Source organism: Acartia tonsa, chromosome 2, assembly GCF_053477335.1.
Source record: "Acartia tonsa isolate MP-2025a chromosome 2, ASM5347733v1, whole genome shotgun sequence".
NCBI lineage: Eukaryota > Metazoa > Arthropoda > Copepoda > Calanoida > Acartiidae > Acartia > Acartia tonsa.
This window is the reverse complement of record NC_137261.1, coordinates 11,489,026-11,515,043: the sequence shown is the minus strand read 5'-3', so window position 1 is coordinate 11,515,043 and position 26,018 is coordinate 11,489,026. Positions and strand designations below refer to the sequence as shown.

The window sequence follows — 26,018 nt, the reverse complement described above, 5'->3', positions numbered from 1 at the left end:
TCGCAGCTGGCTAAAAAATGAAACCTCCTATCACCTTCTTTACCCCATACCCTTCCCTCCTACAAGATTGACGAATTGACCATTAAATTTAGTCCATATTAGCAAGCTAAATTGACGACAAATTTTCCACTTTCAATGTATCCACGTATAATCTATATCCATTGGCTAGGGAAACTTTAACTCCTAGGCTCATTGGTCCTATAAGGTAAAATAATAAAGTTGCGACCCTGCAGGGTTATTCGTACCTTGAATGCTTTGATGCCAGGGCTAGAAGCCAGATTTGAGTCGACCAGCAAGAAATTCTCCTCAATGTTGAATATTCTTCCAAATTGTTCCATCATCTGAATAAATATTCATATTAAAAATCAAGATTTCATACCTATGAACTTTAACTATTTAAAATTAAGGAATGGCTTGAAGTCACAGACAGACATTTGATATCCTATTACTTTTTGGAGAGAGATCCTCAAAGGGTAATATTCAAATTTTTTCAACCATAAATTGGATTCAAAATATCTGAAGAACGCATTTAAACTACTACTTCTTTTATGAATTTTAAAATTAGAGAAAAAACATTTTGTTTTAACTTCTATGTTGAAATGGCGACACAGACAAACAAACATTCAGGATATCTATAATACAAAGTAGCTTGATGTATGTCCGTCCGTCCCTTAAGATCTCGGTAAACACTGAACAGATCGGATTCTATTCTTCAGTGTATATACCTACTTGTCCTGTGGTGGTTTTAAGCTATTTTCTTGGGGGATGGGACACCCCCAACCCCTCCAAAAATTAAAACTCCCCCCCCCCCCTCAAAAAAAAAGAAAATTTTCTGGGGAAACTACTTCACATAAAATTAGCAGCACCAGAAATCTTTTTAAATTACCTCTTTGGGGGGCACAGTCCCTAGAGGCTAGGGACGAAGCCGCTAGTAATATACAAAGGAATAAAAATTATAATGCGTAAAAACCTTTATTACCTTTTCTTTGAGCACCCCTTGTGTCGGAGAGGTGTACTCTCCCGAGCTGTTCTTCCGGGCGGGTGACACATCTGCGTGCGTCCCAACCAACATTACATACGCGGGCTTGTGGGACTTCCCTTTGTCTCCTGGATAAATAGATAGGCATAATTACAGAGACTAGTTGCTGAGGGATTAATGCGGGTAGTAATTTCCACATTGTCCAAAGGATTATGAAGGTGTTTGATATGTATCCTAGGTGTCCAACCCCTACATGATCAACATATTCCAGGGTTCGGAAGCCGCGCCTCAGCCGCGCATAAGCCTCAGTTTTAAGCCTGCTTGTGAGCAGAAAAAGAAATTTTAGAAAGAAGGATTGTCTGCTAAAGAGCAGTTTTATACATCCAACTGAATTTTATAGTGATAAAATGAAGATTTTACTGAGGCTTACGCGCGGCTTACGCGCGGCTTCCGAACCCTGACATATTCATAAGTAAAACAAGAGTTATTGGGGTATAGTCAATTTCGTGGCATCGCCTCTTAAGGGGCGTTTCGTCGTATTTTTACAACTTAGCTTATGTTTTAATATAGCCTATGGATAACTTTGGATTGCGTATCTTTATTTAACTGCTTTGGCGGTTAATACTATTTTTATTTAACTGTCTTGGTGGTTAATAGTCCTTGTTGAAAATATCAATACATTTGTTTATCAAAATAAAACAGCTAATATCCAGATATTAGAAAGTAATAAAATACTTTAAAAAATAAGAATAGGATAAATCTAGATATATACAATATTCTACTATACAGCGTTGCTAGGTTATTTTAAATAATGTAATTCATAGTTTACAATAAACATAGGAAGACAACATAAAAAGTTGCGAAGTTAAAAATTAATAATAAGATATCAAGAAAAGACGGAATAATATATCATATTTCTACAATAAAAAATTATATTTTGCAATAAAAATAGACATACCGTCAATTACAGTTATATGTGACAGAAGTCTTTTCAAATTTTCAGCCGACCAACTATGAATACCAAATCTCATCCCCTTCCCTCCTACTGGTTGAACGAACTGACCAAAAAGTGATGTCCATGTTAGCATTATAATTTGACGACAATTTTTCCACTGTCAAATATATCCACTCATATTCTAAATATACATTTTTGTAACCCAACCATTCTAGAGTGATGAAAAAAAGTATAGATTTTGCATTTACTATCTATGCAATAGAAAAAGAGGATTAAAAACTAGAACAACTATACACATGGTATATGTAAAGCAGCAATAGTAAACCGAATGAATTTTAGCTTAAATGAACAAAAAAGAGCATATACAAAGAATAAGAGTTTAATGTATAAAGTAGATGAATAAAGACTAATATTTGGTAGGTATAGTATGTAAATCAACGACAATATTTGTCGGATAACTGATTTTAACTTTAACTATCAGTGTGGGTTGGACCATTGGACTGTAAATCAAGCTCGTCATTTTTAGACACGATCTCTCATTTGTTAGCTTAAAAACTTGCAGACTTTAACTAAACCTTGCTTTGATTATGCACGCTTCAGTAGTCAAACTTTAACACCAATAGTTTTTATCTACATTAATTAGTTTAATGTACATAGTTTTGTATAAAATTCAAGAAAGACTTTATAATACAAAAACATAAATTATTATAAATGTAAAAAGTTAATGAAATAAAAATTATTTATCAAAAAAGCTTTTACCATGAACCCATTAAAAATATGATTATGAAAAGAAAGAAACTTTCCTCAATTATTAAAGTTGGTCTCAAATAATAACCCCTCTCCTTTAATAATTATCAAGCTTTTAAGTGACAAGAAAATTGCTAATAAAGCAATGTGCATATATTCCCAAATTATAATTAAAATATAAAAAGATCACCACTTATGTACATCAAAGTTAATGGTGAAAATATTTGAAAATTGTTAGTTTTTAAAAATAGTTCAAGTTTAAATAATGATGTACCCAAAATTTTGACAAACATCGAAATATATGTCATGAATAGAAACTGAGCATTACTTATTCCAAAACTCTCTGGCAGAAATATCTTTGCTACTATAAACAAATAATTACAGGGCTCGGCAGCCGCGATTTAACTCTGCTTTAAGCCTAAGATAAATCAACTTTTACAATTTTCAAAATAAGCTGAAAGTCTAAATGTGACCAAAATATTGCAATCCCCTTTTTTTAAAATATTTTCAAAGCAACCATACGGGTTTAAATTTGAGGCTTAGTCGCAGCTACGCGCAGCTGCCGACCCCTGATTTATTCTTATTTTTATTTTCAATAAAGGAGGTCAAAATTTGGACAAAGACAAAGTCTTGGGGAGATGGGTAAAATATAATTTCGTGAGTTGCTCACATTGACTAATGAATTATTATATTCCAGATAATATTTTTCTAGGATAAAGGATTACAAACAATAAAGTTAGAAACATATTAAAGTTGAATTCAGTCAGAATACAGAACATTTGTACACACATTTCCAGTATGGTTTCGATACCGATTAATATCCACTGTATTAGAACCGGCTCTCAGCCAAACTAAAAAAAGAATACATAACATCAAATAACATACAGTTTTCCTTGAATATTTAAATAAGCCCATTTTCAATCTTATAATTTTTCATTTAATATCCTCAGAAAGATGTATTTTATTATATGCGATAAATAACTACTCTTTAACTATTACAAAAAATATCCGTTTGTCTTTTATAGTAATCATTTTTTTCTAATACAATTTTTTTGGAAAAAAATATCCCATTATTCTTGAAAATTCCCAGGAAACTTGGGAGTGAAAAAGCAAAATTGCACACACTAATTTATTTTCTGGAATAGAATGAGGTTTTTCATTTTTTATAAACACAAATTTCCCTTGCTGAAGTTTGATAAATATTTTTATTTGAGTTTTGAGTCAAAATTATTTCTTCCGAGCAAAATGAGCAATAAACAAATATTTTTAGAAATAAGATAATACAAAACCAAATTTTTAACCAACTACACTTTATCTATAAGTTTAAAAATGGAATACTAAGTTTATATATATATATCTTTTAAATAACGGTCAATTCATACATTATAGGTTTATTTTTCTATCTTTATAAATGCTTTTCTATCTACTAATTATGTAAATTATTTATCAAAATGTTATACAATGCGCTTTAAATTTATATATATTTGTATATCTATCTTTATATGTAAAATTCATTTCTATCTGTCTAATAAAGTATTCCAATCTGAAAAATATATAACAAGCCACTCAGCAGCGCCACAAGCTTCTTTAAATTAGAAATAAAGGAGCCAAACATCGAAATGCATGAAGCTCCCCTAAATTGGGAAAATCAATTTTTTAATGGTTGATTCAGTGCTTAGTGGACAAAAAAAAAACGATTCTACTTTCTCTGATTGGATATCAAACTAATAATAACTATCTATCTAACTAAAAGATACCTAGAGGTTCTACAGGCGGAATTCTGCTCTGTAGGAAAGAAAGCCAGAATTGACATTGTTCAAGCTGAACCTCTAGGGGATCTGAACAGTTGTACACCAGCACGTGGATACAGTGGGTGTTACCTGAATAAATATTTTGTGTAAATTATCGATTGATAGAGTAGCCATTGTTTCTCAGTATTTAGACCAAAGGTGGAAGCACTTTTGAACAGCCACTAGGACCAGCTCAAGGCTCACGTCAAAACACATTATTAATTTATTACTTAAACCGCTATATCATTAGAGCTCCACATGTTTTAACTAGTTACAACATTTGCCAAGAGAAAGATTTTAGGCTCACCAAGAAACTCCCGCATTTCATGTATTACAGGCTGTGTGATTTCCAAAAATACTTACCAATAAAGTGATCATAGATGGAGTAGTAGGAAGGATCACCAGAAAATTCCCAAATGGATATATCACCAGGCCCAGAGACATTACACTAAAATAAATTATAAACATTAACTTAAAAATATAAATTGAAATAAAATTACATTTACTATGATAAATTAAGAATTATGAGCATAAAACTTTGAATGAGTTAAAAATGACTTTTGAAATAGTTGGTAATTAATATTTCCTTGACTTATTTAAAGCATTTAATATATATTTTCGCTAGATCTTTTAGCAAATATTCTAAGAATCTAGATTTCAGGACTAGGAAGCCGCCGCAGCCACCTGATCAAGCAGCTTTTTATATCGGTAGCCGCTGTAATACTCTATCAAACAGATTAATCAAAACTAAATTAGCAGCAGCAATTAACCGCACGGAATGGGCAGAGATGGGAGGCTTAAAGGAAAAATCAGCTACTCTTAGCTACACTTACAATCAGTGTAAGCCACTCTCAACCACAGACATCAAATTTTTATTTTGTGACCCTTTTTAGTTTTTTTTGTTACATGTATCTTTAGAAATTTTTATTTCTAATACACTTATATAAAGTTGAAATTGAGCCTACCTGTAAAACATTGATTCCCTTTGTATAGTTATGATTGGCTGGATGTGGGCTGTGGACAACTTCTGGTGACTCTACCTGGCTGTTACCACGGGAACCACGTGGGGTACCTATACAGAAAATTACTCGAAATTAATTAAGAATTGTTGAAAAAGAAAAAAAAAATGTAAATAAAAATATAATTATGTAGAATAAAAGTTTTAAAATCTTTAAATTATTACTTAATCTGCTGAATGGATTAAATTGGAAAATTTAAAAAAAAGAGTCAATGATTTTTAAGATGGGTTATTTCAATTAGTAAAATATCTAAACTAAACAGTAAGAAAACAAGCAAAGAAAAGTTGTTATTAGAAATACATAAATATATTGAACTGATAATCAATAATGTTAGTAATAATGTTTTACAAATACATTTTTTCTCATTCTGTTAGTAACTGATCTCAACTAGGTATTAGGTTAATTCTTTAATTGTTAATTTTTTTCTCAGGTTTTTTTTCTACCAGACATACATAATATCCTGAAATTTCTAAAATATTGATAAGTGTTAGTACAAAATATTTCATCTTCTACATGTTACTATCTAAAATCTAATATAAGATGGATTATTAATGGCTAATTCATGCTTCCATAAAAGTATTAAATATATATAAAAAAAAAAGTTATAATTATCCATTTTGCCTGAAAAAAATATTATTTGTGTTTGCTTGCAAATTCTATAATTTTAATAAATGCCTTTTTGTGATTTGTAATTATATGTTGTTTAAAAAAAATAAGTTGACAATGAAATATAACCCTCCCCCCCTCCCCTAAAACAAATCTTAAAGAGCTTTATTGTTGAAAAAATATATCCATCTGCCATTTACGTTACTTTCGTTTAAAATTAAGTAAAAAAAACAAGCTTAAGTTAGTTATCTCTCTCTGTATCAAGACAATGTTAGTTTCTAAAATCTACAAGTTTTTATTAATCATAATTAGTAGTTTTTTCCACATGCTCAGTCCGGTTGCTGGTAAAACTGACCTCCAGCTGCCAACTCATCCTGTCTGGATGGCTGACTGATATGCGCGTGCCAGGAACCCTTTCTGGACGTCTTCTTTAGTTCATCAGTTGCGCTATAATGATCAGTTTCCTCTTTGTTATTTTCTTGAATTGATCGTCGCACATGCCCAACTTGACTAGATTTCTTGTGATGCCCGGCTTGACTAGTTGACGTGGCCCGCTGCGGCTGCTGGCTTGCCGCAACCGCTGCTGCGGTTGAAGTGAATGCTGGACGTGCAGTGGTGCTTGACTGCTTTCGCTTCGGCGGCTGGGTTATGACTGTGTTGTCGACAACATTCTCGCAATGGACGACAGTTTCGCCGCTGCGAGAAACCGTCCTAACACCATGTTCAACTTGGTGATTGTTTGCGGGGACTTGCTTGATCTGTTTTGTCTCCGACCTGCGAGCGGGGCGCGGCGGATCTGTTCGCTTGTTGCGCTGCCCAGAAATTTTAGCAGCCACCGTGCTTGACAAACTTTTAGGCCGCTCGCTGATTGGCGGCTTTGTGATGCTGTTGGTGGAAGGTTTAGCCGTGGTCGAGGCAGATTTTTCTTCCTTATTTATTTCATTCTCATCCTCTTCTAAGTTAGTTTACAAAATAAATATGAAAAAAGAATAAGGGAAAACTTTAGGTTAAATTAAAAATATTAAAGTTATATTTTCTGTATTGAAATATTAAAATCGTTTTATAGAAATGATAACAAAAAACAATATGTATATTTGAAAAACTTTCCATAGATCTCTACTCCGGCTCTTTTTTTCGACAAATATAACACCTACAGACGAACATACTCTATGTGAGGAGTAGTTGAGCTAATAAAAAACTATTTTTTTTGTATCGTATTATAGACAGCTTTCCGCGAATAATAAGTTGAAATTAATAGAATTAAAGGTATTAATTAAAGATTTTAATTTTTTTATGTGCGTTGATAAATTGTCTGTAATATTTACATTGATATTAATGGTCTTATAAATAAAAATGATAAATTTGGCTGAGCACCGGTTCTAGTCCAACGGATATTTATCAGTTTCGAAGCCATACTGGAAAATTGCTTATACCTGACAAGGATGAGTTACGTTTGCTCCTTCTGAACAGGCTGGAGAAATATCCAGCACGCAGGCTTTCTACAAGACTAGTCTTTCCAACACCAGACTCTCCAAATAGTTTCACCTAGATAGATAGATGGATGGATGGGTGGTCATGGATTGATGGATAAATAGATCTATAGACAGATACGTAGATAAATAGATTTATAGATAAAATCTTTTGTTCCTTCCTATTCAGTAATCTTTCAGACAGATAGTTTGAAGGTGGATGGACAAAAAGACAAATTTTACCTTTATTTTAGAAATGGGTATTGATGTTGGAATAAGTTGTTCTATATACTCTTCTGTTCCTCCGTATATCTTCAATCTGTGCAGTAAATCACCTGAAAAATTATACAATTATTTTATATGAAAAACTGAAAAATAGGTTTTTTTTCGCTCAGTTGTATTATAGACAGTTTTCCGTGCATAGTATAATATAGTATAAATATTGATGGCTTGGGCCTACATAAGAGGAATTGATCTTACGATTTTAATTTTAATACAATACATAAAATAATTCTTCATGGCTCATAAAAGGTTTTCTTTCATACATAGTTTTTGTAATTTATGCTTTAGATTTTTAATCAATTTCTGCAACGATGTTTATTACTTTAATAATAAAAATTAAATTTAAACTTCAATTATCTATTATTATCAAAAATAAATTCATATTTACTAAGGTTCAAAAAGATCTGAAATATTTTGTTCTATACTAAAATAAATAAATATAGAGAGAGTGTTTTATATAGATGGAAAAGATTATTGAGGAGTTTTAAAATGCACTTCTATATTACACAAGAATTGGTATAATTTTTCTATTAATGTTTTTAACACACAAAGTGTGTTCTATAAAGCTTCGTTGTTACTTTGATATTTGAATTAGAATGTATATGTTATGTTTTATTTCATCTCACAATATATAAGCACAGTTTTGTTTATGTAAACTCTCGAAAATCTAAGGAATTTATGCAAAACTCGGCAGCCTCGCGTCAACCGAGACTAAGCCTTAAATTTAAATCCGATTGGAGCCTTAAAACAATGTTTGAAAAGAGGATTTGCCATATTTGGGTCATGTTTAGGCCTCCAGTTGATTTTTAAAATTGTGTAACGTCGATATCCCTGAAGCTGCCGAGCCCTGAGTTTATACAGTATTTACCAAAATATACAAGAATTTTTTATATTATTTTTTACTAATAAATGTCAATACCTCGAAAAGATTATAAAAAAACTGGCCACTCACACAATTTATATTTTCATCAGCTTAAGAAGATTATTCAAAGCTATAAGCTTTTTTGGATTATATGCTGTTTTAGATAATGTCATCTTGAAAGAAAAAAAATTTATTCAATATAAATCTTTAATATCATTTTAAAAAACATGGATGACAACATCCATAAGAAGCTAAGCACAAAAAATCATGGTTATGAATATATACATGTAAATTTAAAGAGCATGTGTTAAAATCAAGAATATAATAATTCGAGAAAAAGCACTAAACCTTTCTTCATATGTTTTTTTCAATATTTATATTTTTATCATGACTGACACACACACGGTCAAAGTAAATTACATAGTGGATGCTTATTGGAATATGGAATCTTTAGAAAAAAAATAGCAGCTGAGAAAATCATATTTTTCCCTTATCGTTACGGACTGACGGACTGATAGCCAACGTGAATTATAGTGAAGCTTCTCTACTTAGATAAGACAACTTCTTCCTGACATTTTTTTAAATCCGCAAAAAATAACAGAAAAAATCTACAAGGTAACTTTGGAGTAATCATTTAGATTAATTTAGACCTTTCTCTCTCTTTCCCCGAAATTATTATTGACCAACAAAAGAAACTCTTATCCTGATATATATTTTTTTGGTATGATGTTTGTAGCTTAAGACCTCACTAACCAATAAACCGATTTGGTTCTTTACACAGGTCACGGGGTGATTTCAGGCAATTTATTTTTTTTTTATTTAGGTCTTTGGTGGCTTGAGACTTTTTTTCTGATCTTTTTTACCTTTTCAAATACAGAGATTATAGATGTTAGGAGCGCAGCTGCTAGTACATTATAATTAAGAAAAAAGATTGATATATTGTATATTTCCACATTAGGGCGGGTTCATATCGAAATTAGACAAAGAGGGGATGTGCAACAGATAAAATTAACCTTTAAAACATTTCTGACCGAAAAAGAAATTTAAAAAATTAAGTTTTAGAATACGACCACTAAAAAATATATTTGATTGCTTATTAATATGCAAAGACGACATTAAATTTTTTTTTGAATCAGAACTATGGCTTCATGGTGCTCCCTGGAAAGGCCTTGAGGAGCTGAATCAGAAACTTTCGTCCGTTTCAAAATATCTCGTTCCTAGCCTTAGAAATCACTAAAAAACCACAATTTTTAAAGATTTATTGAGAATTGTCCAATTTGTAAAGTTTTTTTTATATTTTCTCAGGCTAGGAACGAGCTTTTTTCAAACGGTCAAAAGTTCCTGATTCTACTCCTCTATGCCTTTCCTGGGAGCACCATGAAGCCATAGTTCTGATTCAATAAATTTTTGACTCCCATTTACAAATAGCTTTACAATTGAATGTCTGGTCGTCAGCGGTTTTAAGACTTAGGATAAATTCTAAATCATCCAGAGGTGTATTATACTCATACAAATCATTTGCAGATCACCGCTTTGGCCTCAGAAACAAAATGTTCAAAATCGACCCACCCTATTCCACATCCCTCTATCCTCTATCTTATCAAATGTATACATTAAGAGGAAAATTCTAGAAAAAAGTTTAATTGATTTCTTTCATCTATTATAAAGAAAATACACAAAAAAGTAATCCATGAAAATTAATTATTGGAAGAAAGATATAACTGCGACGAAAAAAAATACAATTTGATTTAAATAATTGTATAGTAATAATAATAATAAAATCGATAAAATTTTTGATATCATAACTTAAGACATTTTAGTCGAGCAGATAATTGAATATAAAAAGGGGGGGAGGGAGAGATAGGTAGTGACATTTTGGGTTAGATGCTGTCCCCATAATATCAAGTTATTTTCAAAATAGGTTGGGGAAAGGGGAGGGGGTCTTGGCAATTTAAGAGAAATCACAAATATTTTTCATAGGATTTGGATTTATTATTATTTTATTTGTATGCCATACTCGTGTAGTTAAATACTTCAAAAAAAATCATATCCCTTTTTTAAATTCATTTAATGGTTTTGTGGTAAAAAAAATAAATTGAATTTTATGTTAAAAGCAATAAAACATTGCAACTATATCAATAATAAATATTTCATTACCTAATATAACGATTTCAAAGTAATAACACTTAGTATAAAAAAATTAAACCCAGCTAATCTAGATTTTTCCAGCTAAAAACATATGTCATCTTTGTCCAAATCAATAGAAAAATTTCTATAATTCATGTATATTTACATATTTACATAAAAACATATGTCATCTTTGTCCAAATCAATAGAAAAATTTCTATAATTCATGTATATTTACTATTTCATAGATGAAATAAATAAATATACATGCTCTCTACGTACTGGTTCTGTTAACATTTGTTTGTCCGTACGCAAAGCAATGGAAGGAGGTTTCATAATTTTTTTTTTTCTTCTTAATTTCTATCATAATGACTTTCATTCTCTTTCCTTCTCTTTCTTTTTTTCTCCATCTTTTTAAGGCCACTGAACATTTGTTTGATTCACTGTGTCATTTTGTCAATCCATGATTTTGTGTGATTAACTAATTATGGATGTTGTAATCCTTGTTTTCTTATCACTTTTTATTTAGTAAATATTTGCGATTGTAAGAATACTGGAATGGAATGCAGGAAAACTTATTTATCTAATTTATCTGGTATACTTTAAGAAACGTAGCACATGATAAAAAATTATATGGTTATGGAAGTGTAGCTACTCTATAATTCACTTTGTCATATCGTCGGGAAGTCAGTTAGTCCGTATAAAGTGATGGGGGAAATGTGATTTTATCAGCTGCTATTTGTGATAGACGGCAAAATTTTGGGCATTAAATAATATAGAGCTCTTTTTAAAAACGTACTACTACTTTTGAAAACAAATGCGTAATTTTTTAAAATTATGCGATAGTGAATCCACAGACAATCCACATACAAATATATGTATTAGCGTTGGCAGATTATTAAGTTTGACAATTTCGTAGTAATCAAATAATAAAAGTTTCTATACATAATTTATAATTGATAAATTTAATTACAGCTTTTAGAAAGATTTAATAAAGAATGAAATCAACTCAAGTAGTAAAATCTTTTCCAGTATTGCTTCGTAACCGATTAATTTCCGGTGACTAAGAACCGGTTCTCAGCCTTACTTAAAAATCATGTATAGCAACGCATTACATATAGTTTGTCCACAAATATTTAAATAAAAATTACAAAAATTATAACAGTATGTTAGTCCGGTTTACCAGTTCCTAGCTACGATGTTATCAAATGCCTTGTTTTAGTCAAAGAAACACAAATAAAAACCCGTTGGTGCTAGAAAATAAGATTTCCATAATTAGTTGCGCAGCTTCTCTAGAATTATGCAATTTATTATATTTTTTTAAGTTACCTTCTTCAAATCGCAAATAAGTTTAAATAAGTTACTTATAGATTACTATTCTATGTTTGTTGATGTTTAAATAATGGACATAAATGTCCATAGTAAGTAAATTGTATGTGTGTGTTTCAAAATATCTCGTAAACAGTCGGACCGATAATTTCCCAAATTAACAATCCTGAATTAGTATACTATTTGCTACAGACATGGTAAATGTAAGTGTTAGATAAATTAAATGAAAGCTAACTAACTTTTTCCCTTTTACACAACAATTTATATTAAAGAAACAAGGATATATAAAATAATTCTAAAAATAATTTGCATGTAAGTAACAAGATGTTCGTTTGTTTATATGTGTATGTCTGTGTGAGGATTCTAAGTATGTCCGCTAAGATCTCGTAAACAGCAGGAACGATTGTTCCACTATTTTCAAGGATGTTTTATATTGATATAAAATATTTACAAAGCTTTCCCGGATCTGTAAAAGGCTTCACTATGAATTAGAACCATATCGGTTCAGTGGTTAGCGGGACAGACAGACATCATGTTACTTTCATACAAGAATTCACAGAAATCTGTGTCTATTCCCTTTTCTGGAACAATTTATCTGCTCGCAAATGTAAGATATACTACTGTAATAAAAAGTTAATTTTCTTATTTTACTCGCATTTTTTACACAGGATAAAAAGAACAAAAATAGTAGAAAAAAGTGTAAAAAAGGGGGAGGAGAGTGGAAGTCCAAGCCATCCCTTTTTCAACTTTAGCTTTAAAAATATCTTTTTTTAATTAAGGGTCCATATTTTTCTCTGTGCGATTTATATTAGGAGGGTGTTGGTACCCTCCGAACCTATGAGAATCTTCATTGTAAAGGAGAACCATAAAGATTCAGCGGTTAGGAAGATCCTTTGGTACATATAGACACACACACACATAGACTGACACCCTGTAGGTAACTTTTCAGCAATTTTTTGCCATTACTTTTTTTACGTATAAAAAAAAATATTTTTTACCCATCATTAAAATGTGTCCTGTCTTTTTTATACTGAATCACTGTAAGGAATTTTTTAACATTTGTTTGTTTTTCCGTAGCACTTATGAGTCTATAAATAAATGAATGATTTTACTTTTACCACCTATCTTTATTGTATTCAATTAAATTTTACTTTTATCTATTATAAAATCTATATTGTATTAAAACTTTTAATCAGGGCTCGGCAGTCGCACATCATCCGCATGTAAGCCTCAGAGAAATCCACCTTTTACAAATTTAAAATTAGCTGGAAGTCTAAACATGACCCATAACAGGCAATCCCTCTTTTTAAAAAAATGTCAATTCCTCCAAAAGGGTTTAAATTTGATGCTTAGTCGCGAATATCGAGCCCTGCTTTCAACTTTGCCCAAATGTAAATATAAAGTATGTAATGTTTACTTTTACTTGCTCATTTACTAAAGTTAATAAATCTTTTTTTATAGTAATCATTAAATCATTTAGATTAATTATCATTTCGCATATTCGTTCTCCTTATAGGTTACTAGCGGTTTCGCCCCTAGCCTCTAGGGGCTTTGTACCAAGAGGTAATTAAAAAAAATCAAGTACCATTGGTGCTGCAACAACATTTTGGTTGTAGGTTTCCCACCCCCTAAGAAAATAGCCTAAAACCACCACAGGACCAGTAGGTATATTCCCTGAAGAGTAGGATCTAATAGGTTCAGTGGTTACCGACATCTTAAGGGATAGACAGACAGACAGACGGACAGACAGACGGACAGACAGACGGACAGACAGACGGACAGACAGACGGACAGACAGACGGACAGACAGACGGACAGACAGACGGACAGACAGACGGACAGACAGACGGACAGACAGACGGACAGACAGACGGACAGACAGACGGACAGACAGACGGACAGACAGACGGACAGACAGACGGACAGACAGACGGACAGACAGACGGACAGACAGACGGACAGACAGACGGACGATAGGACGGGATACACCACGAGATCTTATTTTAGTGCATCTTGGAGCCAAACATTGCTAAATTCCTGTTCATGGTTAAAAAGTCAAACGTCCTCCAGACAACAAACCCTTTGATTGCACGATTTTTGTCTGGAAGACCCAACTGTGCATGGTAGTGAGTTGCGCCTGTATTGGGCCATTTTATTCTCCCTACTCTACAATTTTTAATGTGTTTAGTTATGACACAATGGCACCTTCCTGACAACGAGATAATGCGTCACGTGTTACGCCATAGTTGCATGACTTCCTACATTATTCAGACTTCAGTTGAAATTTCAGGTTTCAACGACAACCCTGTTTTTTTTACTAACTAAGACTAATATTGGCCTCTTCAGATTGAACAATTTTTAAAGCAACTTTATTTAGTTGTAAGTAACTTTGACAAACATAAACTTTGGGAAATTGTTTGCTATTGTAGTACAAATACCAGGGATCTAAAGGGAAAAGACAATTACTGATAAATTGATGTACATACTTAATGATGAAACTAACGCTTTCAATAGATTATAATTGGTTGTTGAAACGTTTGAACATTCAACTTAACCATTACAGATACATACAACCCATAAGGAAAAATGATAAGAGGATGAATGCTCACCCCCTTTTCATGGTAAAATACTACTTCCCCATCCCTAAATTTTTAAAGAAAATTTAGCAGACGAAAATCAAAAGCCGCCCAGGGCTTTTTGTATGTAAATTATAAATAATAATGTGAATAAAAAGAAAAGCGATATTTAGCAAACAGCCATGGGCAGTCAGAATCAACTGAATGTTTATTATGAAAAAAATTTCCCCCTTTTTAGAAATGAAAGGATTCATCTTCCATGCATAATTTTTTTAAAATAAAAATAAATTCTTTGTAATTTTAAATTAAAACATTAAAACGACAATATCTAAAAGTAAAAAGTAAAAAAGGTATTTTTTTAGATGTTGTTATTTTAGTATTTTTTTATATTTAATAACAAAATTTTATTTTTTATTTTTAATTTAAATATTATATTCTAATTATTAAAACTTTACATATTAATTTTGTAATCCTCCCATTAGAAAATTAGTGGAATAGCAATAAAATTTAGCGCGGCAACAGCGCCAATTAGGCCCCTGGGCCCACTGCCTATTTTTGTCTTCTAGTTGCTTCGATTCCTCTCTTTTATTTTTTCTCTATGATACAGCCCAATATCCCGTTCCTCATTGGAGACATAGGAATCTATATTACTCTAGTTCCTAATGTTTTACAATAAAAAAAATGTAATCTTATTCGTTGGTTCAATAAACTTAAGGTACTTTTATGTAATTTTGATTAGTTGGTTTAAAACTCAAGTGTAGTGAAATTATCCTATAATTATAAATTAACTACTAGCGGCTTCGCCCATAGCCTCTGGCTTTTTTTTTTGGGAATTTTCATTTTTTTTTTGGGGGGGGGGGGGTGGCGTGTCCCACCCCCAAAGAATAAAACTTAAAACCACCACTGGACTAATAGGTATATATCCTGAAGAGTAGAATCCGATCGGTTCAATGGTTACCGAGATCTTATGGGACAGACGGACAGACAGACAGACATCGTTCTACTTTGTATTATAGATATTATTTCGGTATATTTTCTTTAGTTTTATTGTATAGGGAAACTCAATTACTTTTTGCTGGACCAAACTCTAAGATAATCTTTTAAACACGTTTATAAAAAGAACTGCATCTACCTTAAGATTCTTAAGATGCCTTTTATCAGGGGATAGAGATATATATGCTAAAAGAAAATTCAAAGGAAAAAAAGATCTCCATTTTCATTGAAAATATTTTTTAAAATGATAATCCACCATAATAGATGTAGAATATATGTGGATAGGGGGAAAGTTGACGTCAATCTTGATTGCTATCATGAAAATCAATTATTGGTCAGTTCGTTCATCCAGTTGGACAAGGAATGTGACGGGAGTAAAGGGTGTGGATGAGGGGTTACTTTAACCTGCTACGAGTTTCACTTTATTAGAAAATATAAATGAATTAATCAATTCAGATTTAACGCGATTTTAACTTAACTAAAACTATCAAGCTATCGAATCAAATAATTCAAATTAATTTAATTAAAATTGTTTCAATTTTGTTAAAATTCTGAAGAAAATAAAAATCAAATTAAAACAGGAAGAAAGGCAATGTAAATATGAACAAAACTAAAAATTATTCTAAAGTAATATGCCTAATTTAGAACTTTCTCTTGCCCTAAGATTGTTATAATCCATTCCATTATTAAGATTTAATAAGGTTTTTAAATTCAATTATAAACAATTCCACTGGGCAAAGACATACAAATATTTACGGCAACTCACCCCTTCCTTAAACCCTTGAAATAATTTACATAAAGTACTTGTAAACATACTCATCAAGTTTACACACTAAATTTTTATACAACAAACTTTAATGAGAAAAATTAGTTTGCATCAAATTCCTCATGTTTTCATATGTGAAAAATCTTTCATTTTAGCAATAAACAGGGCCGATTACGTTCAATAGTAGGAGGGAAGATGTTTGAATTCAGAAAACAGAAAGTTAAAAAAGAGTATATTTAAGTTAAAACTTAACCGTATCTTACTTATCATATCCCAAATTAATAAATATCTTTGTCGAGTATAGTTCTTAGTTGCTGCAATTTTCTTTTCTTTTTTTTACAAAAGTTTACATAAATCTTGAAGGATAATTAATAAAAATCGGTCAATTATAGAATTACAAAAGGAATAACAGACGGAATGACAGACAGCCACGACCACTAAAAGAGTAGATTTGCTCCTAAAATCCTATGACCAATGAATAAGAGGGCAATTAAAGTGAAGTGGAGAATTGAAGAGACAATACACATATAATATTATAAATAATCTGCAGTTCTGATAATTTGAATTTTACGGAAGTGAGCGCCCTCCGAAAAAATCCACCAAATTTTCTGCTAAGTTTTGATAATATCAAAGAGAATAATTTGAAACATATACATATGAAGTCTCCCTGAAGAAAACTTTAAAATTTAACTTTGTTCAATAGGTTTATTTTTCTAATTATGTTGAGCAATTAGAAAAAGGATGATGATTTTCAATTTTCATTATATTAGGAAATTAGTGACCTCTTGGGTGGGGGATTTGTTTACTAGATTAGATTTCTCTTTAGAGGGTGGAGAATAGATAACTTAACCCAAAATAGTTAGAAACCCTCACTGAACCCATCGTGTCACGTATTTTCAGCTTCCGGTTGGATTTTTTGGTATTTTACTTTTTTTTAAAAACCACAAACTTCTTTTTCCAATTATATGCGGACTCTTAACGACAAGGTTTCTCTTATCCCTGATAAGAGCGGCCTTCTATAAAATTCACTTAGAAGTTTTGGCCTGGGCAAGATTTGGTTTGTTTTAAAACAACCCCGGTCAACACACAGCAATATTACCTACATGTTATAGTTGTACTAGGGTTTAATTTGTTATATTTAAATTATTATGAATGAGAGAAATGAAAATCTGAGTTAATGTTTATTGAAATTGATTGTCTGTCTGACCGTAGGTTACTCAAATAAATTCTGAAGAAAACTATTCACGATGCGATTGATAATCAAGATTTTTTCTTTGAAAAATTTCGTTAAGCAGAAGCAGTAGTTACAAATTTTAAATATTATGGTTGAGATAGATTTATAACTGTTGAAAGTCAAATCATAGAGTTAAAGAAAAATCTTCTCAGCTTTTTTCATAAAAGACCCAAGAAAAAAAGATATAAACTGTCCACGCTATTGGTGTATTACAGTTCATTGTTATACTATAGTCTAGATTTTTTTAATATCATTGCGCTGCTTATGCACATAGGTAATATTTCATGAAAATGGTAAATTCTATGCTCTGCAATTTTGAAATTGAAATGATATTGAGTTGAAACTATTGTTTCAAGTGTTATAACACAATCAAAATATAACAAAAAGTTAAACAAAACATTTATATAACTTAAAATTAAATATTTATATACAGCAGCGAATCGACATTATCTGCCTGTCTTTCCGTCCATTAGACCGACCAGTTAACTTACACTTTTAACTTTAAATTTAATTAACACTGACCTATAAATACTAGAAAGCAAAAACAAAAGCTCAGAGAAAAAAGACTTAAACATAAGCTATTTAATAGTTATCTATCGCACTGTATTATAGACAGCTTTCCACGGATATTAACATAAGAATTATATGATTAAAATCAGTTTTTTTAGCCTCGAAGGGCCAAAGGTTCGAAATGTATGTATAAAAATCGGTTCTAATCCTGAAGATATTAATTGGTTTCAAGCTATATTTTAAAACTATTCAACTTGTTATATTTTAAAAGTACAAATATTACCATTCCAATATACATAAGGGAAATTTTAAATTAGTTTATATTACTAACCACAATATTTAACATTTAGGTTTCGTATAGTTTACTTTGTGCATATCTTTTATACATATAAATTAATTATACATGTTAACCATTTCTATTAAGTACTACATCATGTTTTGAACAGTGTATAATATATCTATCACTAAAAGCAGGGTTAGGCAGCGTCATAGTCTCAGTGAGTGAAATCGTCATATTTTAACTTTAAAATTCAGCTGGATGTCTACAACTGTTCCTTAACAAAGAATCCATCTTTTCAGAAAATTTTCTAGCGCTCATCACTGTGGTTTTAAATTTGATGATTACAAGCGGCTGAGGCGCAGCTGCCGAGCCCTCACAGCACTAAAAGTCTTACCTAGTCCTGTGTGTCCCTGGACCCTTGCACACACCTCAGCTACCACTCCCTCCCGGTTCTTGGCGTCTATTCTGGCACCAGCCAGGCACAGGCACCTCGCCACTTCAGTATGTCCGAATTTTGCAGCTGAAAAATTTAATATAATATTTTATACATTTGTCCTATAAAATTGAGATAAATGAAAAATATCTAAGCTAAAAAGATTATTTTAATGAAAAATATATGTAATTACCCAATGATCATACACAAAATTACCCCTTTTGTAGATTAAAATTAGTGGTTGAAACGTTTGATGAACACTCAACTGAATGAATCAACCAATCAATATTCAATAACAGTAGGAAAGGTTGTTAAGCCAATGAATAAGAAAACATTATTATAAGACTGAGGACTAGTGTAATACCCAACCCAATGTCCCTTCCCTCCCTGATAAATATATACAAAATCATAAATTATTCTTACCTAGATGCAGCGGTAGCATACCATCCTCGTTTGGTGTGTCAACGTTACAACCAAAGGCACACAGGGTCTGGGCGAGACCCAGCAACCCTTCGCGAGCACATATGTGCACTGGAGTCTCCCCTTCGCTGTCCTGTAATAGGAAATTAGTTTAGAATTTATGATGAATCTTTTTAAAATTGCTATGGCTTGATCAAAAACACATTTCGTACACTAGAGTCAAATTTGAACGAGATGAGATGGATAAAACACAACAAACGATGCTTTATTTTCAACTTTAGTCTACTTAATTATGCTTATCCTAAACTGAAAATGACAGGTGTCTCTTTTTAATACACCCTAATGAATAAAAGCTGACAGTGAATTAAAGTTGCAGTTAGTGCAATAGTGGCTGCAATTTGAATAAGGTTTTGTTAATCTCTCCTTTTCTCTTTCTGTCTAGCACTTTCTCTCTCTCTCTCTTCTTTCTGTGTAGTGGACTGTGATCAGGTTAGAATGACAAAAGGCAGAAGTTTATAAAATATGCACAAGCTTCTGCCCCATAAAAAGGTATTCCTACAGAAAGACCAAGAGTTCAAGTTTGAAATATTTGTTTACATGGAGGAATGTTTCCGGTAATATTTTCCATACAACATCAGCAATTCTTACATTTTGTCTCCATAAAGAATATTTTCACTAGTTTGTTAAATAAATGTGAAGATGTATAGCCTTTACAACTACCTGGTCCATGTGATGGGGACTTTTTCTTCTCCTACCAAATTTTTAGCGACTTGGCTGTTTTAATATTTCCATCGCTATTGGCTTATATTGACCCAATTGAAATTCGGCATAGGGTCTCTACCTCGTGGGTATAGTTACATATAACTCTTTCCCCCTTTAATTTTATACTTTTGCAAAAAGTATGGAATATTTTCTGTATTGCTAAAACTTATACTCCAAACATTATGCGTTTTCAGTGTTTCACACAGATTTACATTTGAAAAGATAAGATGTAAGATGTAGGACAGGGCAAATAGATATTGTAAAACAGACAATACATAAACAATATAAGTTGCAATACTTGTAACTTTAACTGACGGAAACGTTAGATTTAAATAATTTTTTCATCCTATCATTTATATGTATACTAGCGACTAAGCCCCTAGCATCTAAAGGCCCTGTATTAAATCTGAAAATAAATAGAGTAAAACCATCCCAGGACCTACGTGAGGATTTCGTGATTGGGGAACTCAACCGGTTTAGTAGTTAATGAAATTTTAGGTTTCAGACAAAACTCTTACTACTATATTTAATAGGATCATTCAGTAAGAATGTAGTAAACCATTTTCTCGTATTTATTCGAATCCGCTGGATAGGAACCGGTTCTCCTCCATACGAAAAAACTATGTCTGGCATCGTATTGTAAACAGCTTTCTACGAATATAAAAATGTACAATCATAAGATTAAAACTAGTTTTTTTAGCCCGTGCCTTCGGCACCCCAGGGCTAAAAAAACTAGTTTTAACCTTATAATTGTACATTCTATATCCGCGGAAAGCGGTTTATAATACGATGAAAGAAATAACTATTAAAAAATAGAATTAGTAAAGTAAAACAATATTGTAACAAGTTTTGGTTCTGTCTTAATGGATGGTGGCAATCTTGTTATTTTAAAAATAAATAATTCCTTGAACTTTTTGTGCTATTTAATTCAAAATGAATATTGCAGTAAATGGATTAAAATTAGAACTGCTTTGGTAGTTGATTTTATATAAGGATTATTTAAATAAAGCAAAATCATATAACTTAGGCAAGCCCAGAGGTTTGATTTCCCTAATTCTTGAATATGTCCTGATGTTTAAAATGTATACCACATACAAATGACAAATTAAAATTTCTAAAAATTCTATGTTAATACGTTATGATATAATTCTCCAATGATTATGATCCTAAAAAAATCAAATTCTTAAAATCAAAACTAACCTATCTTAATACACAATTAACCTTTGACTTATAATTTTTAATTTTTAACTTGTTAACAGTCTGAGATCAATCCCATGTATACACTTGGTTGCCTAAAGATAAATGTCATAAAATGTTAAAATATGACGCAACCTTCTGTAGTTTACCTGTATATCAAAATCAGCTCCAGCATGAAGCAGAAGCATGGCCACATGGACATGACCTCGTCTCAAAGCCAGGTGCAGTGGAGTTGAACCTCGCCGATCCTAAAATGTTTAAATAACTAGTGTTATAATTAATTTTAATCACTTGTAAATTAGTAACTTTTGGGACTTTCCCAATATCTTGATTGATTGGTGCAAACTAGTATCGCCCAAATCCTTTTCTCCAGAGATTTTCGTCCGGAGAAAGAAATTATTTTTTCATCAAAATTTTGGGTGTTAACCAATCTATCGTGCATTGTCTTTTCACTTAGGATCCCAGATTTAAAGCATAACGATCTATAGGTTGGTTTTATTAAATTGACATAAACTTCAATTAAAACCTAAGTTTTATTGCTAACACAACTACTGGAATTGACAAACAGACAAAAACACAAACCTGTAGATCAAGCAGGGCAGAGCCACTAGCACCCCCTTCCAGCAGACCACGAACACACTCAACATTGCCACGGCTGGAGGCCACGTGTAGCGGAGTTTCTTCTTCCTACAAATACATAATATTAGATTAAACAATAAATTTATATAAAGGTATACATATCTCATAGGATTTTTCTTTAAATTAGTATAACCACAAACTTTTTCTAATAAATTTTAAAAAGAGCTTCTACTTACATAAAAATCAAGTGCTGTTTTAAAGTCAAACTTTATTAAATTAAATATTAATCTTACAGCACCTGTTAATATTTAGATTTTTGGTTTAAAGCAAAAGATCTCAGAAAAGATTAGTTGTAATTTTCCGGAAACTTTGTCAATGCCTTGTAAAGGTTTTGTGCTATTTTAATGAAAAAAGACCCTTAGCTATTAGGTTCAAGGGCCAATAAGTTTATATAAATGTTTATATGAATCGCAATGTTTAAAATAAAATTACATACGAATAAGATAAGAGCAACTTATGATATTCTGATCAAAATTTTAGGACGAAAATACAAAGTATATGAAAAAGCTACACATCTAAATCTTACCTCGTTGAGAATATTTAGATTTGCACCAGATTCGCTTAGAATTTCAACTATTCTAAAAGCAGAAAAAAAGAGTTAAAGTTAGTTAAGTTAAAATTGGATTATTTAACATGTGGATAAAACATTAAATTAAAAGAGATAATCTATTTTTTAACTTTTCTACCAATCAAAATAACTGTATAACTCATATTAACTATCTTCTGGGGGGAGGGTTTAAAATGAGAGGTTTAAAGTTTGATGGAGGGGGGGGGACACACCTTTACCCCCACCCTTGAACGTCTTAGGTTAGGCAAGGTAGGAAACTTTAATTTTCCCCGAAAAAAATTCTTTTTGAAATTTTGATGTTTTTTCCATTATCTTACAATCCAGTTCCACATGGCACCACACAATGGATTTATTATTACTTTGATCTTACACCAGATTATTATGTACTCAAGTAAAGTAAACCACTTTGCTGGCTAAAATAACGGTTCCCCTTCCACATCCTTTATCCCATTCCATCCTCTCCTACTGGATGTACAAACTGACTAATAAATAATGACAAATTTGCGAAAATATTTCCCCTGTCATAATATCCACGTATATTCTATATCCATTTCTCACATACTTAGTTTAACTAGTTTCACCAAGTTTATACTTTTCTTCACAAGACTTTGCCGTTTAGATTTAAATTGACTTTTACTTCAGGTTAAGAGAAAAAAGATGGTTTGAGATGCTATGGATCATTTTTGAGTTTTTCCCCCGCTAAAAAAAACATAAATAATATGGACATAAAAATAATTATGATCTTTTAAAAAATGACAGCTTCCTTCTATAATTTGTTATTTGAAAATGTATAGCGTAGTTGCTAATATAAAAACTCGAATTTGGTTTTTTTTTATAATAATTATGAAAAAATCTACCAAAACAAATTTTTGTTGTGTTATAGAATTACGTTGTAAAAAAAAATTAAATATTCTGACAAAACCAAAACTATTTGAGACGATGTTTCCCCCAAACACCTTATCCCAGGTATATTAAGTGATTGGCTTTCAGAAACAAAAATGTTAAACTTTTTATTTAAACATTTAATTTTACTACAAAATATGGTAAATATGTATAGAAGCATAACAATGCAAAGCTTACAATGATTTTAATGCAAAAACACACTAATCAAGAAAAATGGCATCCCACTACATAACTTTACTTTTACAAGCTATTTATGTTTTTAAAGTCCAAAAAAGGGATTCATAATAATCCTTTAATCTTTATCTTCTTTAAACAGTTGTTTTTGATGTCTCTATCTCTTTATATTCCTGCTACCTTCATACAAAATTCAATTTAGAGAAAATGTTTGAAATAATATTTATGAAAGTGTGTCTGGCAAAAAAGTCTTTTAAATAGACATAAACAGTAGCTACATCCCGCAGAAAAGTTGTTTAAGACACCTTGTATCAGGGCTCTGCCGCTTGTAAGCCTCAGGGAAACTAACCTTTTACTGTTCATAGAAATTAAAACTCCAGTCCTGAACAAATATGACAATCCCTCTTTTCCAATAAATTTCCAAAGCATCAAAACGGGTTTATTTTGAGACTTAGTTGCAGCTGACGCGCTGCTGCGCGCCCCACCTTGTATTAAACATATTTATAAAGAAAAATAGAAAAGAACATTATAGAACTAATTAGAAAATACTTACATACATATATGTAATTATAATGAAAAATTGCTGACAAGAAAATGATCTAAACTTCCTCTCTCTGTTAAAACCTCCAACCTTTTTGTACATAATGTAATAGATCCATTCATTTATGAGTAGAAATATATCTTCCTATTTTACGATTTTCTAACTGATTCATAAGAACCCTTTAGGATTGTAAATTTCATGACCAGCAACTTTTCTACCTATTCCGCCTTTTCATATATTCCATATGATTGAAGGGACATGGGACTGACTATATGTTGAGCTACGGTCGCAGGTTTTACTGACCCTTTACCTAGCTATCCAATATACATAACTCTATATTCACATATATCAACTATATATCTATAATCTGAATATTTATCTAAATGAATACCTGGGATATCCATGCCAGACAGCCAGATGGAGACTTGACTCCTGGTGCTAAAATAATTAAATAATTTTACATTAAAATATCAACAAAACAAAAATGTTATGATATATATAAATTAAAAAAACTAAAAAATTAATAAAGTGCAGGAAAAAATTTTTTCTTTATCAACAAACCAAAAACGAGCATAATTGCGACAAAGCATATTTTTTAATATAATTTTTAATGCTGGAAAACTTAAATGAAATGAAAATGTATTTTTTTCATTTACACTAATCCTTTAATCGAACAATAAAAAAAGTGTTTGGAGCAAAGCAACTGTATAACTTACATTATCCTTTATATCAAGGTTTGTGTGAATGGTGGCAAGATATTGTATTGTGGCTGTGTGCCCATACTTGGTAGCCGCGTGCAAACATGACTCTCCTATCTACACAACAAAAACAAAACAAAACTAAAGAAAAATCATGCAAAAATAAATATATTCCTATAATAAAGTACTACCACCCTCCCAAGACAAATCTCCCCTAGAAAAGAAAATACCAATAGAAAATGGCCGCTCCTGTAGGGTATATGTTCTTCTGATAACGTAATAATGTGATAAATTTTCAGTAATTACACATTACCATAAATCAGTTTAACAAGTTAAGTAAAAAAGGAAACACAATTCCGAGTAATTAACTGAATAAAAGCTAATACCTAATTAAAAACTTATGTGTTAACTATTAATACAATTAGATAACTTAATAAAAAAAAGTTTAATATACAAAATAAAATGAAATTGTAAACTAGTAGTAAAAAAACATGTAAAAAGAACAACAGATAACAAAACTAACAAACAGACAAAAAATGATATTTTACCTTATTTTGTTGATTAACATGAACGCCTTGGTCAACTAAAAACCTAAAGAAAAAAGTATTTTTAAATATTTTTCTCGTATTCATTCGAATCCGGTGGATAGGAACAGGTTCTCATCCATACGAAAAAACTATGTCTAGCATCGTATTATATCCAGCTTTCTACGAATATAAAAATGTACAATCAAAAGATTAAAACCAGTTTTTTTAGCCAGTCACCTCGGGGCTAAAAAAACTAGTTTTAATCTTTTAATTGTACATTCCATATCCGCGGAAAGCCGTTTATAATACGATGCGAAAAATAACTATTCTCGTATTCATTCGAATCTGGTGGATAGGAGCCGGTTCTAATCCATACGAAAAAACTATGTCTAGCATCGTATTATATCCAGCTTTCTACGAATATAAAAATGTACAATCATAAGATTAAAACCAGTTTTTTTAGCCGATGCCTTCGGCACCTCGGGGCAAAAAAAATAGTTTTAATCTTATAATTGTACATTCTATATCCGCGGAAAGCCGTTTATAATACGATACAAGAAATAACTATTCCTCCATTGGACATGGAAATTATAATGGTTGTATAAAATGAATATTTTTCTAAAAAGTTTGGT

At 31.3% G+C, this 26,018-nt stretch overlaps 1 protein-coding gene across 1 annotated transcript in view; it reads right to left on the bottom strand.

The window, feature by feature from the left end:
- The window catches only part of LOC145312396 (death-associated protein kinase 1-like), a 463,414-nt gene that overhangs the window by 15,310 nt on the left and 422,086 nt on the right, over positions 1-26,018 (bottom strand). The window contains exons 18-33 of the mRNA XM_080151633.1: positions 25,408-25,450; positions 24,878-24,976; positions 24,553-24,599; positions 22,502-22,553; positions 21,919-22,023; positions 21,486-21,584; positions 19,381-19,510; positions 18,919-19,044; positions 7,809-7,900; positions 7,530-7,641; positions 6,452-7,051; positions 5,437-5,543; positions 4,835-4,919; positions 4,439-4,561; positions 980-1,107; positions 246-341 (exon numbers count right to left, since the gene is read on the bottom strand). Of these exons, the coding sequence (XP_080007759.1) occupies positions 246-341; positions 980-1,107; positions 4,439-4,561; positions 4,835-4,919; positions 5,437-5,543; positions 6,452-7,051; positions 7,530-7,641; positions 7,809-7,900; positions 18,919-19,044; positions 19,381-19,510; positions 21,486-21,584; positions 21,919-22,023; positions 22,502-22,553; positions 24,553-24,599; positions 24,878-24,976; positions 25,408-25,450 (2,044 nt within the window). The remainder of the gene's footprint in view (positions 1-245; positions 342-979; positions 1,108-4,438; positions 4,562-4,834; positions 4,920-5,436; positions 5,544-6,451; positions 7,052-7,529; positions 7,642-7,808; positions 7,901-18,918; positions 19,045-19,380; positions 19,511-21,485; positions 21,585-21,918; positions 22,024-22,501; positions 22,554-24,552; positions 24,600-24,877; positions 24,977-25,407; positions 25,451-26,018) is intronic.